General features: G+C 47.1%; 1 protein-coding gene across 3 annotated transcripts in view; it reads left to right on the forward strand.

Annotated features, from left to right (window-relative positions):
- Window positions 1-19,538, forward strand: part of MTUS2 (microtubule associated scaffold protein 2) — a gene marked incomplete at both ends in the record, with an annotated part of 226,217 nt that overhangs the window by 199,696 nt on the left and 6,983 nt on the right. For all 3 annotated transcript variants that reach the window (XM_080941222.1, XM_080941223.1, XM_080941224.1), the window contains 3 exons: window positions 7,327-7,541; window positions 13,704-13,809; window positions 17,007-17,080. In XM_080941222.1, coding sequence (XP_080797348.1) covers window positions 7,327-7,541; window positions 13,704-13,809; window positions 17,007-17,080 — 395 coding nt within the window. The remainder of the gene's footprint in view (window positions 1-7,326; window positions 7,542-13,703; window positions 13,810-17,006; window positions 17,081-19,538) is intronic.

Here is a 19,538-nt window from a genome sequence, read left to right on the forward strand (position 1 = left end):
CACACACACACACACACACCAGCTCTATCTCACAGTAATTATCACTCTGTGCCTTTTCCCAGAGCAACAGCTGAAGCCCGGGCTCACAAGATACGCTATCATAGAGAAGCATGAAGCGTGACTAGTGCAGGGCAAATGTCAAGGAACAACTAAGTGCTTCCCAACTCCAGGGTGACCTTGGAGCTTTTAGGAGATCCTGCAGGGCCCCTTGTGTTGGCTGCAGCAGCCTACTGTCGGGCTTAGCACCACTCCCCTCCCTGGCTAAGAGGTTGGAGTATTAAAATGGATCTTTGGGGACCCGGGATCTGAAGTTACTGATAAGCCCTCCTCCATGCAGAGTGAACCAGCTGACCACTGTGCATTGTACCTCAGAGTTTTCATAAATGAAATTCAAACAAACAAACTTAAATGAAAAACTTCCCTCCCCTCCCCTGACCGCCATTTGTGCTTAGTTTCACAAATAGCCACCATCCTAGTTGATGTTCTGTTGCTGTGATAAACACCATGACCAAAAGAAACCTGGGAAGGAGAGGTTTGTTACATCTTCCAGCTTATAGCTCTTTGTTGAAAGACATCAGGGCAAGAACTCAGGGCAGGAACTGAAGCAGAGCCCATGGAGGACTATTGTTTACTGACTTGCTTCCAGGCTCATGTTCAGTACCTGTCTTACATGGCTTAGGTCTATCTGCCTAGGGATGGCACCGCCCACAGTGGACTAGGCCCTCCTATGTCAATCATTAATCTAGAAAATGCCCCCAGGCAAGTCTGATGAAGGCATTTTTCTCAGTTGAGGTTCTTCCTTCCCAGATGACTCTAGCTAATACCAAATTTACAAAATAAACAACCTCCCAAGTCAGTAAGCTGTTAGGACACACACCATGAACAGACATACTTTCCTTAGGTGTGAGGAAAACAGTGCCAGATTTGATCCTCTGTGGAGTTGTCATATGAATGGTATCAAGCTGGTACCCCAAGATGCAAAAGTTTCTCCTGATTATTTGCAGCTGGTTCCAGGCTTTGGGCCTCCGGTGACTAACAGGAAAAGTAGGCTTGACCTCTCTGACCCTCAGATTCCTCTTCATCTGCCTACTCCAGAAGATGCTGCTGGCAAGGAGCTCTGTTGAAGTACAACAGCTAGTGTATAAAGACAGAGCAGAGATCTCTTCTGCAGGTTGAATGTCTCCCCCGAGAGAGACAGCTGGCCTCCCAAGAGCAGACTTTGGGTTGAGGACAGGCCATTCAATGCACTTGGGCTGGGCATGCCTTCAGCAATCCCCGGAAACATCTAAATGCAGCCGGATTTGTACCCAGTTTAGGTTTAAGTCATTTGATTTCTGCATTAAAGCTAAGAATAGAAGCAGGATTCATCTGCCAAATGGGGGGAGAAACAAACCCTAACAGAGACAAAGCACAAGTCCCTGGCAGCACCGGGGCGTGACTAGTCCATCCCAGGGGATGCTCTGCTTCCCGAGCAAATTCTCACTCCACTGTGGAGATCGCCTTTGTGACAGAAGAAAGGCAGAGGAGAATGTGGGGATCCGTTGACAGCCGGTAATTCTAGAGCTGTGGTCTGCACTTGCTTCCTCTTAAAGAAGAAAGTGAAGTTTTCAGATGAGGCTCCTGATGGGTCCAGGGAGAAAGCTTTGCCCCCAGTAGCGGCCCTGCCATTCCTAATGCTACTTATCCATTGGGTCCTATGGGAGTCACAGGAGGCAGAGACCAGAAAGAAAGAGGGGGGTTGGGGAGGTGACATTTCTAAAAATGATGACGTTGCTGAAAGTAGGAATAGCTCAAATGTTACAGATTCTAGTATAGAATCGGCCATCCCCAGTCTCTCCTGAAATTGCTGTCCCAAATTCTGTCAGTAGCTGTTAATAAGCCCTCATCTGCCATCCTGACCCTTGGCTTGAATAAACACAACAATGGGTCTGACACCCGGTCAGAATGTGGTTCTCTGCTCTAATGCCTGTTGGAATCGCCTGCAGTGTCTCTCTGGGCAGCAGAAACAGAATATTGGAGAGCAGCTCATAGGTGGGTTTTTAATCCCCCAGATGTGTATTGTGGGCAGTGAAAGTCCATGGTCAACCAGCACATGAAGAAATTGGTTTTGATTTGAATCTGAGGTTAAGTGGAGGAGTGTTTGGGGCAGTGGGGGAAACGTAGTTGGGTATTCCCCACTGTAGCCTAAGGAGGGACCCCCACTCACATGAAGAATCCCAAGATGTATGGCTGAGTGTGGGTATGTGTTCATGGGTGCAGATGCCCACAGATGCCAAAGGCCTCCTATCCAGTTCCCCCTGAAGCCAAAGTTACAGGCAATTTTAAACTATCCAGCATGGGTGCTGGGAGCTGAATTCAGGTCCTTTGCAAAGCCATCTTACCAGCCTCTTAACAACATACTTCTAGGGAGCACGTTGGTCAAGGGAGCCTGAAATTAATTTAGAAAATAAAAACAGAACACATCAAAATTTGTGTTGCAGAATTCTCTGGTCAGCGTAATTGAACCTTCCCATTCAATCTTCCCTCACAAAATTTGGGAAGACACCCAAAATATACTAACTGCCCCATGGGTAATCAGAGGGTGGTTTGGGGAGTGTGTTTTGCTCTCAAAGGTCTTGTCTGCTGTCAGACATTTGAGCTTGTTGTTAGAATTTCAGAAAGACTAATTTCCTTGCAGGCTGCACCACCCAGCATGACAAGGTCTGGGAATCCTGCTCCTCTTACAGGAAAATGAGATGGGAAAATTCAAATCAATGACCTCAGTCACTCTGATTAAATTTTATTCTAGGAAATGTCATTTTCCAAAGTCATTTTGGTTTCTCTCCCAAACAGGTGCTTACCCATGCACAGTTATATTGAACCTACTAATTCCCTTTATATGCACCAGAGATATGGTTGCCATGGGAAATACATTACAGCTACTCTCTCTCTCTCTCTCTCTCTCTCTCACGCACACACACACATACACACACATACACACACACACACACACCACTATACTATTTTTTAGACACTGATTTATTCCACATGGCAGCCACATCCTTTCTGATATTTATAAAATCCTGTTACATCTACATGTTTAACACGTTCTAACCATCTTCCTTGGAGATGTTCATGTTATGAAAGGGGATTCATCACCTGGACTCCATGTGGTTTTGCTTTTTCTCCTTAGTTGCCATTCTTCCCAGGCTCACATTCTAAAGCTCTTCAGCTGCACCTTGCACTTAACCATCAATGACCCCAGTGAAGGGTGGCTTTGATCCGAATGGATGCCAAGCTGGATGTCAGGGACACGAGTCCATTTATCCTAATTACTTTTCTATTGATGGGACTGGCCAAAACAATTTGGGGAAGAGGGGGTTGTTCTGGCTTATACTTCTTGGTCCCAGTCAAGACAGAAACTCAGGCAGGAACCTAGAGGGAGCATCTGAATGGTCCTCACTGGCTTGGTCCCCATGGTTTGCTTGGTTTGCTTTTTTATAAGTCCAGGCCCACTTGCCTAGGGATGGCACCGCCCACAGTGGACTTACTCCCCCCTCATCAATTACAAATCAAGAAAATGCCTTTAAAATGCCCAGTTTGATGGAGGCAGCTCATCAGCTGAGATGCCCTCTTCCAAAATGACTCCAGCTTTGTGTCAAGTTGACAGAACGAAACGACAAAACAAAAACCAGCACACCACTAACTCCTGGCCCCAACCCATGAGATGTAACCTTCATTTGACAGTTGGAGCTTACTTCTCAGTGTCTACTCTGTCGTGGTGACTGGAAGTTGGAGCCATTTGCATGTTGGCAGGAAGGTGGGTTTCCTGGGGAACCCCCACACAATGATGAAAGTAGTAGGGGGCTGTCCTGTTTAGTCTTGCAGGGCTTATGAGAACCCATCAGCCAGAACAGTCCCATCTGAAGATCAGAGTGTTCCAGCATCCTGACTGAGAGGGGTCTCGAATACCTTTACCTGAGGCTTGCTACCCAGAAGAACGGCTGTCTTCTCCAGCAGCTAGCCCTGCGCTCTGCAGGAATTAGCATCCGGGATTTGTTTAAGTTCAGTGCCAGCATTCTGCTCAGCGAGGGCTCCTGGTAGCACCAACGAAGTTCAGCCAGGGTGTTGAGTGGACATTTCTGTTAGGATGAATAATGTTAATGTTGGTCAGCTGTTGGTTATAAAAATGTACACACGTCGGGCTAAAGGGATGGCTCAGCTGTGAAGAGCATGCACTGTTCTTGCAGAGAACCACAGTTTAATGGCCAGCACCCAGAGGGTGCCTCACAACCAGCTTCAGCTGTGGGGAATCAGACACACTCACAAGCCTAACACACACACAGAAGTAGAGATATACATCCCCACACAACATAAGAGTATGCACACATGCACACTTGGGCTTCGTGTCAGAGAGGAGTCTCCCAAGCCCCATGGCACACATTGAACTGAACAGCCTAGGAACAAGAGTCTTGGCACAGGAAGTCCAGGGTAATAGTTATGTTCATTGATGCCATGGAGATGCCTTTAAAAGGCCAGGCACCCACATTAAAGGTGCAAGATGAAGGAGCCTGTCTGTCCGTGCACAGACAGACCTCTGCAGAATACTTTCCTGCATATGAATGTTGTGTTACCGATTCTCGTGTGGACAGCAAAGCTTCTGTTTTCAGAAGCCTAAAACTACCTTAAACCTGTTTCCTCCTTCCCCCTTTGCTGGTAAATCCCCCTGTCCCACACCCCAGCTACTGTCTCACACAGGACCGGCCACCATCCATTCAATCCCTTGTTCCTCTTAAAGAATATATTAAGCGACACAAGGCATTTATGACTATCAAGAGACTTTGAATGAATTGGGTTTTTTATCTTTATGTCTGCTCTTCCGTATATCTCTTTAGTCCTCTTCTTCTGAAATACAAAAACAACAGCTTGTTACTGTTCCATCGGGCATCTCTGAGATAACATTTTTCTCTGTGATTGAAGTTTTCTCTCCTTGGGGGTATGTTTTGTAATGAAATGCTAACAAAATGGCACATCCAGGGCTGGAAAGATGGCTTAGTGGTTAGAGCACTGACTGCTCTTGCAAAGGATCTGGGTTCATTTCCCAGAGCCAACATGGCTAGCTCTAGGGGACCGGATGCTTCTCCTGGCTTTGGCAAGCCTCAGGCACTCAAGGGGTACACAGATGTTGCTGTAAATAAAAGAGTGGCGACCTTTTATCCCACACTAGTGCTGGCACCATTAGGGCCACATGGCACTGTGGGGTATCTTTATCTCAGCAGCTCCACGCTGCCCCAAGTACTCACAGACCCGGCCTTCCTGTGACCCCGGCGGTCCACTCCACCAACCCTGGCTGCTTCTGACCTGGGTGGTCCAAGACCTCCCCAGCACGCTGTTTCCACTCACTTTCCCTTGGTGGGTTGTTGCTACATCCGGCATGAACACATCCCAACTCCCCAGCAGGTTTTGCTCGTCCCCCCACTACACCCTCTTTTGAACTCAGTTAAGTTGCCACATCAAAGAACTCACCAAAATACTCTGATCAGATTGGTATGATATAATTTGCCCACCTAGACAAGTCAGATCATCCTGTACTATTCCATTCCTTATAAAATATTCATAACAACCTTTGTCCATATAGAGGCATGCAGAGAGAAACATCTACGTCAGCCTCCATGTTGCTCTCCCTCCTTCTCCTCTCTCCTGCCTTCCCTGCCCTACTCTCTACTGTCCAATCATGTATCGCCTTGACATCAACCTACACACAGACCTGCATGCAGAAAAACCACCTATAGCCATAAAACCTGTAAAGTGGAAATTAATAAACAAAGCAAAATGTCTTCCTCTATGGTGAGTACAGCTCTGGGATGACCCAGTTCATTATGAGAGCCACATGATGCCAAGACAGGAAGAGGGGGTCAGATACAACTTTCTGCGCCACTTCCTAAAGACTCTACAGTTTCCAAACACCAGCATAACTAGACTGAGACTACTATACAAAACCTGAGCATGTGGGAGATATTTCTGACTCCGAACCATAACAAGGTCTGAGCACGCAATGAATCTGATACTCTTCTTTGGCTGATATTAAGCTCAGAACAGTCAGATGAGTTTGAGAAACTGGTGTTGCCAAAGCCTGGACTCGGGGACACTGAGGTTGTCCATGCTTCTGGCTCTGCTGGAGAGCGACCTTGACTAGTTAATTGCACTTCCTGCTCTCTGCTATCTATTTGACACATAGTAGGGCTACCTACTCGGCACATAGTAGGACTGTTGGGAGCAGCAATCCGTATCTAGGTAAGAGGAGAATACAAGCGCCATATCCTGTTTTCTCGGAGCCAGCTTTCATGCTCTAGAGCTGCTACCTGGTGTGTCTGTGAATGCGACAGGGCAGGCCGCTGGTGGCATAGTCTCCCTCTGTGAACACCTCAGACTTCCCTTTCAGCTACTCCTTTTATTTTACCTCAAAGTTTTCACCAAACCGAATTCTAGAAGAAGATAGAAGTCCATAGGAGGCAGTGTGTTCCCCTCCCACCCCACCCCCTGACATTTTTCAAGCGCCATACCGCCCCCTGGTGGTCACAGTTTTATTCATCGCTATCTATGATATTTAAAGAAAGCGTCAACCACTAGATGACGACAACGCATGGGAAAGCCATGGGGACTTCCACCCCCCCGAACTCATTTTAAGGAAAAGTGACCGGGCACATGAGTGAAACTGCTTGTTGTATTTGTATGTAATATTGTTTGTGCCAGCAAGTCTTGGAAGCAGATGTCAGCAATAAAGGGACATAAGCTGTTATCAGTAGGAAGACACTGAGCCAGGACTAGGCCGGCTCTGAGCACTGGGTGGCACTATTGTGTCACATATATCCTGAGTGAGCTGGCCTTGTGGGGACATAGCTCATACACACTAGGGAACCGAGACATAGTGGAACAGCCAATGAACACTTTGATGGTTGAGGTGAAGAGAGAATTTTGATACAACGTGTTGTACTAAACTAGGTTTTGAGGTGTTTGTGGTTTATTTCTCTGTTTACTTGTTTTTGAGACAGGGCCTCACTGTGTAGCCCTGGATGGCGTGGAACTTGCGATGTAGACGAGGCTGGCCTCAAACTCACAGATCCCCCTGCCTATGGCGTACTTTATTTCTTTAATCGGCTTTTGGTGCTGGGAGGGCCTCATGCATGCCAAGCCAAGAAGTCTACCGCCGAGTTACGCTCCGACCCAGCGGTTCCTATTTCAGCTTTATTTTTGAAAGCTTCAGGGGGGGTGGGGAGGACTTGTGGTGGATGATCAGAGCGTCTTCTCCCCACCGTGCTAAAGAAAGTTTCTCTGTGTTCCCCGCAGCCTTCAACACCGCCAAGTGTGAGAAACTGCAGAAGGAGAAGGAGGCTCTGGAGCGGAGGTTCGAGGAGGAGCTGAGGAGGTTGGGCTGGCAGCAACAGGCGGAAGTGCAGGAGCTGCAGGAGCGGCTGCAGCAACAGTTCCAGGCGGAGAGCGCACGTCTGCAGTCGGAGCACCAGGACCAGCTGCTGCGCATGCGCTGCCAGCACCAGGAGCAGGTGAGAGGAGCCTGGGCCACTTGAGGAATCCGGCTTAGGGTTAAGCTCAGACTCCGGCCTCATTCTGGCTTTCTCTGCACCCTGTGCCTGGAACGCTATCCATGCAGACCCTATAGTTCCTTCTCATCCTTCTGGGTCGGGTTAAGACTATATTCTTAGTGAGAACTTACCTAAGATTGAAGTTTTACACTTGCCCCTTATCGGTTATCTGTTCTTCGCTTATTCTTTATGGGCAGAGGAGCTACGCAAACATGTATGTGGCCCTGGTTCTGCATTAGCCACTAATTTCAGTGCTTGCTGTATCCTGACTCCATTACCCTTCCAGATGGCCATTCCTATCCCCATTTTGTGGGTAAGAAGATAAAGTCCCAGGGTTAAGTAAGTCACTGGAATTCTGTTGCATGACTCATGGGCAGAAAAGTCCCTTGTCTTCCCTGAGGAGTACATTTCTGTGACTCACCAAATCCCCTTTCTCCATTTCCTTTAAAAACTCATCCTTGCCAGGTGAATGGCAGGAGGCACAGTGTCCCATGAGGAGTTTGAACAGGCAGAGACCACTCAGTTTGTCACCCTGTATTACATCTCCTTAACCTGTCCATCCAGCCAGCTCCATCCTCCCTGCGGAAGATAGTCCACACAAACAGAATGAGGCCCAGGACCTCACTGTCTGGCACAGGAGACTGCGTGCTAAGCAGACATGATGCAGGGGGTGATTGGGTCCTTGTGGACCCACACCCTTCAAGCTGAAGAGAAGCCCACCCCGGGAACCAGATGGCGTCATCCCTCTAATATAGCTTGCTGCCTGCCCTGGGCTAGCATCTAGCAAACTGGCAAGGTGTCATAGGAGAGTGGGCTCCTGGGTGTTGGGAAAAGAAACCAGCAGGAGGGTGCTGGAGGGTTTAAGCCCAGGCTGGCTCCCTCCGGCTCCTCTAATAAGGATGTGTATCTGGGATGAGGGCAAATGGGAATTTAATCTGGTTTGAGTTTAATGAGAAAATACAGAGCACGTGGTGTGCTATTCAAAATACATCTTCTCTAAGTGAATTGCCAAAGCCCCAGTTAATTGCATCTGGCAGGTAGCTAAATGTAAAGTCTGTGACTCCATCTTTGCTCATCTGAGAGACAGACGGCTTTCCACACTTGGTGTCTCTGTATCCAGCCCCGCTCAGTAGCAAGCCAATTCCAGCCTGGAGACCTGCTCCAGGGAACAGCTGTCTCACCCAACAACTGCGGCTGTTTGAGGCAAACGGACAGCCTCCTCCTCCATGGAAGAGCCCAGAACCCTATGTCTATGGCGTGGCCAGAAGATAAGATGCTGAAGTCTAAGGCTGTACCCAAGGTTCTAGTCAAACGAGAAAGATCTTCAGGCAGCAGAAGCTTGTTAAATCGGTCAATTTTTCTGTTGCTATGGTGCAACACCATGACCAAACCAAAGCAAACAAATAAAACACACACACACACACACACACACACACACACACACACACACACACACGCACACACAGCTTATGGGAGACAGGATTTATTTTGGCTGATGGTGTCAGAGAGAACAGTCTTATCATGGCAGGAGAGGCACCCAGCACATAGTGAGAAAGATGGCGGTATTGGAGGCTGAGAGCTCACAACCCTAGCTGTACACATGAAACAGAGTGAGCTGGAAGTAAGGCGAAGCCACAGACGCTCACAGCCCGTCCCCAATGACTTCCTTCCTCTAGCCCATGTCCCACCTCTCCCACCTCCTAATCGTCCCCAAACACTCCCGCCAACCCAGGGCTAAGCTTCAAATATATCTACGAGAGACATTTCTCCTTCAATCCACCATGCTTGCCACGGGCTAGCAATGGAGGAAAACCTTTGATTTTGTCATCTGCAATACATTAAATCATCTTCTGTTTCCTATGGGAAAACTGATCTAAACCCATGCAGATATCTTCAGAGGATTTTGACATCTCTTCAGACTGAGCAATCCTACCAAGGGCCAGTGAAAGATTTTTCACGTACACTGGGCTGTATAAACGCCATGCCCCCCTGATAATAATTCAGCTCTTAGTTTGACAGATGGTGCTATGGGTTTAACCGACATTTTTAGTGGAGCAGAAAACAAAAACTTTTTCTTTTTTTAAAGATTTGATTTCATATGTGTATATGTGTGTACCTAAGTGTGTTTATTATGCACTACTGTGCACACTGATATCTGCAGAGACCAGAGGAGGGCGTCTGGTCCCCTAGAATTGACGTTATAGGCAGCCGTGAACTGCCTGGTGTGGGTGCTGGACAGTGAACCAAAGACTTTTGCAAGAGCAGGAAATGCGGGCTGGAGAGATGGCTCAGTGGTTAAGAGCACTGACTGTTCTTACAGAGGTCCTGAGTTCAAATCCCAGCAACCACATGTGATTCACAGCCATATGTAATGGGATCCAATGCCTTCTTCTGGTGTGTCTGGAGACAGCTGCAGTGTGCTTACATAGAATAAATAAACAAATCTTTTTTTAAAAAATCAGAAAATGCTCTTACGGGCTGACTCATCTCTCCAACTCCTTCCATTTTAACCATTTTTTCCCCCTCCAGACTGAAAGGTTTTAGATAAAAATTCCACTAGAGAATAGGAACTTAGTGGTTGAATGCTTCTCCTCAGAGTGGATCCACAGCCCCAAGCCATGAGGGATTTGAGGCTTGGTTCTCTTTAAGCAAGAATGCCCCAGCCAACAGAGTGGCATGTTGGTTCCAAATCCACACTGTCACAGACATGGCTGTGGGCTGCTTGTTAGCTCTATCCAGTGATTTCCCTATTTTAAAAGATGGCAATTCATGACCGAGAGAGAGGGAGGGAGAGAGGGGGGAGGGAGGGGGAGGAAAAGGAGAAGGGGGAGAGAGTATCTAGGAAGGTTTCTTGGCAGTAGAGAAGTGGTTTTCAACCCATCAGCCCATCAGTCAATGACCCTTTGGGAGCTGAATGACTCTTTCCCAGGGGTCACACACCAGATATCCTGCATTTCAGATATTTACATTATGATTCACAATAGTAGCAAAATCATACATAGGAAGTAACAGCACAATGATGTTGTGGTTGGGGTCCCCGCAGCAAGAGGAACTGTATGGAGAAGGTTGGGAAGCACTGTGCTGGAGTATTTGCCAAGCATAAACAATGCTGATTTGTTCCCAGCCCCAGAGAGTGGGGGAAGGGGTAGATGCGGTGGGTAGGGAGGGAAATGAGAGGTAAAGTTTCCCACGAAATGAGATTACTCCTAATGAAAGTCAGCCGTTAGGATGTGAAATGTCTCTCGGTGCCTCCTGTGTCAAATACTTGATTGGAGCTGGTGCAGGGTTTTGAGAAGGGGTGGGAGGGGCTTAAGAGCTCTGGCTGCTCTTGAGGAGGACCTGGGTTCCACCCCCACCAAATAAAAATAAAATAAATAGGAGTGGGAAGGTGGCTGGGTGGTTAAGAGCGTCGGCTGCTCTTCCAGAGAACCTAGTTCCGTTCCCAGCACCCACATGGTGGCTCACAACCATCTGTAACTGCAGCTCCAGGGAATCAGACGCCCTCTTCTGGCCTCCACAGGCACTGCATGTATACAGCGCACAGGCATGTATGCAGGCAAACACCATATACATAATAAAAATAAATAAGAAAAGGCAGTGGTAGACACTCAATGGCTGGAATCTGGCTAGAGAAAAGTAGGCTACAGTGCATAGCTTTGAAGATCTCTTCCTTTCTACTTCCTGTCCGCTGTAAGGTTTCCCCACAACCCCTGGCTGCCATGATATTCTGCCCAAGCACGTGGACTAAGTATTTGTGGAGTGAACCCTCGGAAATTCTGAAGTTCGTCTCTTTCTTCCTCTAAGTTGTTTCTGTCAGGCATTTGGTTACCGCAATGAAGAGTCTGAGTGGTATAAGTTTTAAATAAAAATACACTGGGGGTCTGGAGAGAGGAAGGTCAGTGGTTAACAATCCTAACTTTCTGACGGAGGACCTATATTCCCTCATCAGAGCCAACACATTGAGCAGCTCACCACCACCTGCTCTGCGGGCTCTGATGCCCTCTCGTGGCCTTGCTGGGTACTACACACATGAATGTGTTTGCCCTCCTCCATGTTGATTAAATCAAGCTTCCTTTATTGAAGATAATATATCTTCTTTCTATATTGTAGAAAACATACCTTCCTCTATATGAGATTTCTGCAAACGTAGCCAAATATCGTTATCTAGAAGCTATGTGTCATTGGGCCACCGAAGTCCTTTGGATCTAGACACATTTTTTTTTCTGGATTTGTGGTTTTAAAATGTCAGGTTTTCACACTATTGTAGGTTATTAAATACACTGAATTATCAAATTTTTGTAAGGCAACATGGAACAAAAAAGGTTTTGTGTACCAGAATTTTTTTTTCTTTTGGTATTTTTGTTGTTGTTAAAACTGGTTTCAGGGGCTGGAGAGATGGCTCAGTGGTTAAGAGCACTGACTGCTCTTCCAGATGTCCTGAGTTCAAATCCCAGCAACCACATGGTGGCTCACAACCATCTGTAATGAGATCTGATGCCCTCTTCTGGTGTGTCTGAAGACAGCCACAGTGTACTCATATAGAATAAATAAATAGCCATTTTTTAAAAGCTGGTTTTAGATATATAGACAGATGTACTTTCATCACATATATATATACATACATACATACATACATACATACATACATACCACTGTGTTATGGAAGTATAAGACATTCTTGATAAAGAATTTGAATAAACATCATATCAGGTAATATGTCTAGGAGAGGCCATCATGGGGGGAGAGTACCCTGAGCAATTACTCCAATATGACACACATTTGAAGTTAAAACAAAGACTGAAATCATTTTTACAAATAGTAAACAAATCGAAGGTAATGATGGATTAAGAAGAGCCACTTGGATGCCCAGCAGTAGTACCAAACACCTTTAATTCCTGCACTTGAGAGACAGAGGCAGGAGGATCTCTGAGTTTGAGGTTAGCCTGGTCTACAGAGAGAGTTCCAGGACAGCCAGGGCTACACAGAGAGACCCTAAATAAATAAATAAGCAACAAACACCGTCGGTAGCACAGTCTTTGGGTAACAGATTCAGAAAGTATGAAAATGAGGCTGGGTGTGTAGCTCATTGACAGAGCACGTGTGCAAGGCCCTGGGTTCGGTCACCAGCACCAAAAAACAAAAGTGACACACCGGAAACCATCTGGAGCAGGCTGCACGCTGGTGACAGTGGGAAACCTTCCCAGGAGCAGCCCCATGTTGCCTGGAAAGCAGAGATGCCCAGTAGGTGGCAATCTGGAAGGCAAGCTTGGGCTTAGGACCTGGGCACAGGGGACATGTGTGAGCCCGCTGGCCTCACCTGGGAACTGGGGAGAGGGCCCAAAAGGTACATTTGCTGACAGTACCTTGGGAAGATGCTGTTGCTCTGTGTATCTGAGAGACCAGCGCCATTGGGGTTAGACAGAGCTGGGGGCCCTACTTATCTCTGCCATGTTCTACTGTTGGATGAAACCTAAGCCTCGGTTCCCCTTTCTTCAAAATGGGCATAGAAACACCTACCTTATGGGGGAAGAGTGGGGTCGACTCTAACTGAGAGATTAAGGCAGAATATCTCCCACTCACCTGACAGTGGGAAACCTTGAGAAGAGGACGGAGGACTCTTCTTCCTGCCCCATCGCCACCTCTTGGGGTGAAGGAAGAGCACGTGATGGTGTGGCCCAGGGCTCTGCAGAGGTGGCTGGGACAGTCCTTACTGAGAGAAACATCTCATTTTGGAGGCAGGCAGTTTGAGGCAGGTTTTCTCTGTGCAGCTGAGGTTATCCTAGAACTCACTCTATAGACCAGGGTGGCCTTGAACTTGGAGATCTGCCTGCCTCTGCCTCTAGAGTTCTAGGATTAAAGGCATGTGCCAAGTGGAACTTCTATCTTTCTGCAGTGAGCCAGGTTGTGGCAGTGACTCCAGGAAATACTGTGTTACCTGCAAATCCCAACTTTGCTTTGGTACTAGACTGAAAGTGTCTGTCATTCCAGCAGAGTGGCTTGTCTCTGGTGGGACCACTGACTTTCTCCTCCCACTAAGTTGTGCCTCCATTTCCCAAGCAAAGTGGATATTCCTGAGAGCCACCCCAGCTCTCCAGATGACCAGTGACCATGCTTCTCCCTCAGGTGGAAGACATCACTGCCAGCCACGAGGCTGCCCTGCTGGAGATGGAAAATAACCACACGGTCGCCATCACCATCCTGCAGGATGACCATGACCACAAAGTCCAAGGTGTGTACCAGCCTGTGCACATGGGGAAAGCGAGCAAGCTGAACCCCTCTGGCAGCAGAGCAAAGGACCCTTCTTTCTTCCTTTCTGTCCTTTTGTCTCTCTATTGTAGCCTTTGTGTTCATCCCTGTGAGAAGAAGAAATAGAAAGCGAGGCTTCAGGCAGGGCTGGGGAGGTGTGTGTAGCATGCAGCAGGCCTGGGGTTCTAGTCCCAGCCTTGTGCCTAAAACTTTATGCATTCGGACCTCTATTATCAGAACCTTGAGTTATTTTTACAATCCCCTTAAAGTCTTTACCAACCTTGAGTCCACATGCAACGAAGATGAGAGATGTTTTGGAGCTCCTTAGATGACTCAGGGTGGAGTCAGACTCGGGGCCCATTCTTCTATAGGCAAAGTCAACGCATATGCCTTTTCCTGCATACGACTTGATGAGATTAAGTGTCTTCATGATGTTCCTAGGCAGTAGCAGCATCTCTGGAGTTTGTCTCCTTGTCCACAATCATCATGAAGCCAATTTAAATCTACGGACTCTTGTTGTTGTTGTTTTGAGGCAGGGTTTCTCTGCGTAGCCCTGGGATCTACAAACCAGGCTGGCCTTGGTTCACAGAGATCCCCCTTCTTCTTCCTCCCCAATGCTAGGAATAAAGGTGTGTGCCCAAATATTTTGTATTGTTTTAGGAACAGTCTTTTAGACAGGAAACTCACTGTGCAGTATTTGGTAGCCTAGCTGTCACCGCTTTCAAGTGTCTTTCCCATGAACCCAAAGTGGAGACAAGAAAGAAAAGTGTCCTGAGAACTTGCTCAGTCCAGCACCTGAGCCCATACCCTTGCCTACAATTTTAAAGTGACCTCAAAACCCACCATTGTCTTTAGATAATTGACATGTAGATCCTAAACCCCAAAAATCTAGCTTAACGTTATCCCACTCACCAAGACTGTCCAAAACTCTAATATGCAGCAAGAATTGAGAAGAATCACTTTAGAGAGCAGACAGGTCAGAGTTCTGTGGCCTTGAAATAAAGAAATGCATTATGAGAAAGCCAATATTGTGTAGTAAGCAACGGTATTCGATGTCCCAGTCCCTCAGGGTGTTGGACCCTCTGGAAGTACCCATTCCCAAGCTACAGTCACGGTGCCTTAGGGACTTTGAAGTATGGATTCCATAAATTATGGTATTCTTCCACACCCTCTTCCCCCTGTATTTCCACACATTAAGCCCGGTAGATTTGTTGTTGTTGTTGTTGTTGCTGTTGTTGTTGTTGTTCTGACAAGTAAAGTCTTGCTAGGTACCACATCCCAGGCCTTTGAATTATATATGATGCTGAGATAATGTGGTCTATATAATAGAACCTTAACATTCATTGTAATATGGTAATGATCTCAGTAACCACTAAGACTAATCATATACAGAGGAAGGTAGACAAGAAGGCCAGTTCATATAAAGTCAATAAAATCAGGGGCTAAAGAGATGGTTCAGTGGTTAAAAGCACTTATTGATTTTGCAGAGGACTCAGGTTCAGTGGCCAGCACACACATGATAACATACAACAATCTGTAACTCCAGTTCTTTTGACCTCCTTGGACAATAGGCACACACATGGTACATATACATGTATGCAAGCTTTCATACACAAAATAAATACAAAAAAATAAAGTCAATTAAATCCACACAAACTTTATTTTTTAACAGGTACAAATATTGGCTATTAAAACTAGATTCTAGACAGCACCAGTAACCATTAGTTACCAAGTTTTGAGTTGAGGGAAACCACACAGATTTTTGTAATACAGCTCATGGCAACCCAGATGGTAATTGTTGCTTTTCGGGACTCGCTCATTCCAAGACAGGGATCTAGGCTGATTAAGGAGAAAGTTTACCTTTCTAGTCATACCACAAAAACAAATTGCTGGTCTAGCCAGGATGATACAAGCTTCGTCCAGCTAAAAGACTCTTTTCTGGAGGGGAACAGACATTATTTGCTTAAGACCTACATCATCTTCATCTGTGTAACTTATCAGTTATCTCTGGGATGACGCCTATAGTGGTAATATTTAAAATGGTGAATAACCTTTTATCCCAGGCTAGGGTAGGCTCCCCGTAGGACCACATGGCACTGCAGGGTATCTGTGTCTTAGCCGCTCCACGCTACTTCTAAATACTCATAGACACTGACTTCTTTTGACCCAGGCATGGTCCACTCCACCCGCCCTGGCTGCTTCTGTCTCGGGTGGTCCACAACAGCCCCAGCATGTTGCTTTCTGCTTTCACACACTGTCCTCCACAGCCCGGTAAAAACATGACTCAACAATCAATATATTATCAAACAGGTTTATATGTTAAACTCTCAATCCACAATCCCTCTACACAATAAGCTTACAACAGTTGACAAAGATATAAACTGCCCGCCTAGATAAGATAAATTGACCCATAGAAACCCTTAGAAATAATAATTAAAAACTTATCCATATGAGAAAAACATCCACATCTGCTTCCATGTTGTCTCTTCTCTTCTTGCCTCTCCACTCCTCCTCTCTACTTACCAGAACTCTATCCCCGCCCACACTGTACTGTCCAATCATGTATCACCTTGACATTAACTTACAGATGCCTTCCACAGAGCAGGGTGATCCAACCCCACAGTCCCCACCCCCCAGAAATAGCAGAGCAGTCGACCTTTTCTTCTGCCTAAGTGTCTCATAGCTGATCTCTATTCAAGCAAATCCTGGGGAGTCTTCAGGGTATGGCCCAGAGGTTACCAGGGTGCTCTTGATGACACAACACTGATTCCTTATCCACAGCATGAACTCAACATCAAGCATGGTTGGCTAGATATCTTCTCCAATGCCACCTTGCAAAGTTCCTTCCTCAGCCCCAGGTGGATGCTTCGAAGCAGGGAGGGGCAAATCCTGGGAACAGAAGACAATCAACTGTTCCTCCATTATGAAAGACAGGACATTCAGCCAATGCTCTCTCTCTTTCCTTTCTTTTACCCCCATTGTCCTATCTCCCAATTGCCTCTTTCTCTCTCAAAAATCACAGTCCAATCATCACAGCCATGAGCAGAGGAACCCTGGAGTCTGCTGTAGACATCCAGTGCTACCGGAAGTCACATGTCCCCCTCTGGACCAAACAGCACTGTTTTATGCTTTCCAAAGAAAGGCCACCTAGCCATTTGATACCATCTTTCTTCTTCCCAGAACTTATATCTACCCATGAATTTGAGAAGAAGGAGTTGGAGGAAAACTTTGAAAAGCTGAGGCTGTCATTACAGGTCAGTGTTTCCCTACTTCCTTAGCTGGTGCTGGAACAGCCACAGCATTACACATGCCTGCAAACGTTTATCTGACCCCTGCTGTGAACTGGAACATGGAGACAAAGAAGACATATTCCCTGCTCTGAGAAGTCACTGTGCCTTGTGAATATGTACTCAGAGAACACTAGGTTAGTAGGATGTAAGCTGTGTCAGAGGTACCTGGAGAGAAGAGATGGGGTGAGAGGAGAACTTTCTAGAGAACAATGAGGTTATGAAGGCTGGAATTGGTGGACCACATCCTGGGAGGTTTTGGTTTGCTTGTTTTGTTTTCTGTGTAGCCCTGGTTGTCCTAGAACTCACGCCATAGACCAGGCTGGCCTCAAACTGAGAGATCTACGATCTACCTGCCTCTGCATCTCAAGTGCTGGGATTAAAGGTATCAGCCACCACTGCCTGGCTCTCCCTGGTGGTGGTTTTTAAGAGAGACTTTAGTTACCTGGAGGTGGGTGGGATGAAAAAATCACTCTTTCTACTTCCTCCTGGTCTTCAAGGGGATAGTGTAGAGCCCCCCAGACACATTCATCTCCTTCTTGCCTTCTGAGACCTTCCAGTTGCCTTTAAAGAGTCAAAAGCAGCCCTAGTACTAGAGGGAGCTACCTGGGATGCCACGGAGATGTGACAGCCCAGCTGGGATCCCTGCTGGAGTGGTTCTGACCAGAGAACACCATTCTGAAAATCAGGGAGACTGTTCCCATGACTGTGCATGCAAGAATCTTGCTTCTTTGATGACGTCTCTGTCATAATGAGCCCATTCCTAAAGGAAGCCAGGGTCACAGCAAGAACCGTGCAGAAAACAGAGCCTGGGGTGCAACACAACAGGGGAGTGTTTGTCTGTCCCACTGTGGATTGCTCTCCTGTCTGTCAGCCAAAGGCCATACAGTTCCGCGTGCTCTAACTCTCCAGTCAACAGAAACTTGAGCTGGCTATTGGTGTGTGGAGCGTATAGTCGCCAGAGCCAACTTCCTAGTGCCACTAGGCAGCTAGGAAAATTCCTAGTTTGGGTAGTTAAGGGTTTGAAGCCCCACCCTACAGTTCCTACCAGCTTTGAGATCTAGGGTAACAATGCTACCTCTGCCAACCTCAGTTATTTACCTGTAAAACGGGGATAAAAGCCTTCTCAAGACATGAGGAGACGAAGGAGAGCAAAGTATGGGGCCGACTTAACATCAGCTTGACTTGTGGTGAGAGGCAAGAAGGAGGAAAAGCTGCAACGAGCAGCTCCGGGCAGCGTGAGATTTATTAACATGCCACTTGCTGACTTCTGAGAGCCCCAAAAAGGGTCACATCACTCGAATAACAAAAAAAAAAAAAAAAAAAAAAAAAAAAAAAGAAAGAAAGAAAGAAAGAAAGAAATAGCCATTGAGGGTTGGAAAACGTTCCGTCCCTACCTAACTTCTGTAAGAGTCCAAACATCTCTGCGGATCTGTTCTGAACAGTGAACAAGGCAGAAAGATGTCGGTTGGATTGCTTAAACCCCAGGTAGTGATTGTTGGTGTGGGAGTTGGGTAGCACCAGGTATTTTATAGTCTGTTCTGGAAGGTGAGGGCACTGGTGACATAGCCCAGTGCTGGCCCGGAGGAGCCACTCCAAGCTGACATTTTCCACTCATTGGCTCTTGTGAGCACAAACTCCCACTGCCTGCCATGTTGTCCCTGTGTCCCAATGCCGGCATTTAACAGCAGCATGGGGACTTTGGTTTCTCAAAAGCAAAAAGCAGGCAGGCAGTGGTGGCACAGGCCTTTAATCCCAGTGCTTGGGAGGCAGAGATGGGCAGCTCTCTGAGTTCGAGGACAGCCAGGGCTACAAAGGACGTGTGAAAACTGAAGCTTTCTGCTGTGGTGAAGGAAGGAAGTAGCCTAGTGAGCTGGCACACATGTGGGCCTGTTGTGAAAAGTCACCTCACCACTGGCTAAGGCCATATCTCTTGCCAGCAGAGTTCATGAGAGCCCCTCGCCCCTGGGTTTTAATACAGCAGAGATGCGGTCATTGGGGTAACCGTGGTCTTCTCAGCAAACGACCTGTAGAGGAAGGGATGCTCTTTAGGCACAGAGAGCTCAAGTTCGCTCAAGAACACTCTGTTGCCATGGTGACATCATCACTGTGGTTGAGGTTGGGTGTCTCCTTAGCCACAGCTGCTGTGAAGCTGTACAGGAGAGAGCCCTGTGTGCCACAGGCATGCCGTCACGCCTTTAGCACACACAGACCACTGCCCCAGGATGGGGTCGCTGCTCCAGCAGGGAGAGTATTAAACCAGATGAGAATAGGTGGCTCCCCCCATAGGACAGCCCGGCCCTGAGGTCAGAAGGGTAAGTGGCCTCTGGGTCCTAGTTTGCTTCCCTGTTGCTGTGATACAACACAGACCCAAAGCAACTTAAGGAGGATAGGGTATATTTGACTGACAGGTTACAGCACACCA

This window comes from Micromys minutus (assembly GCF_963924665.1).
Source record: "Micromys minutus genome assembly, chromosome: 29".
Classification (NCBI taxonomy): domain Eukaryota; kingdom Metazoa; phylum Chordata; class Mammalia; order Rodentia; family Muridae; genus Micromys; species Micromys minutus.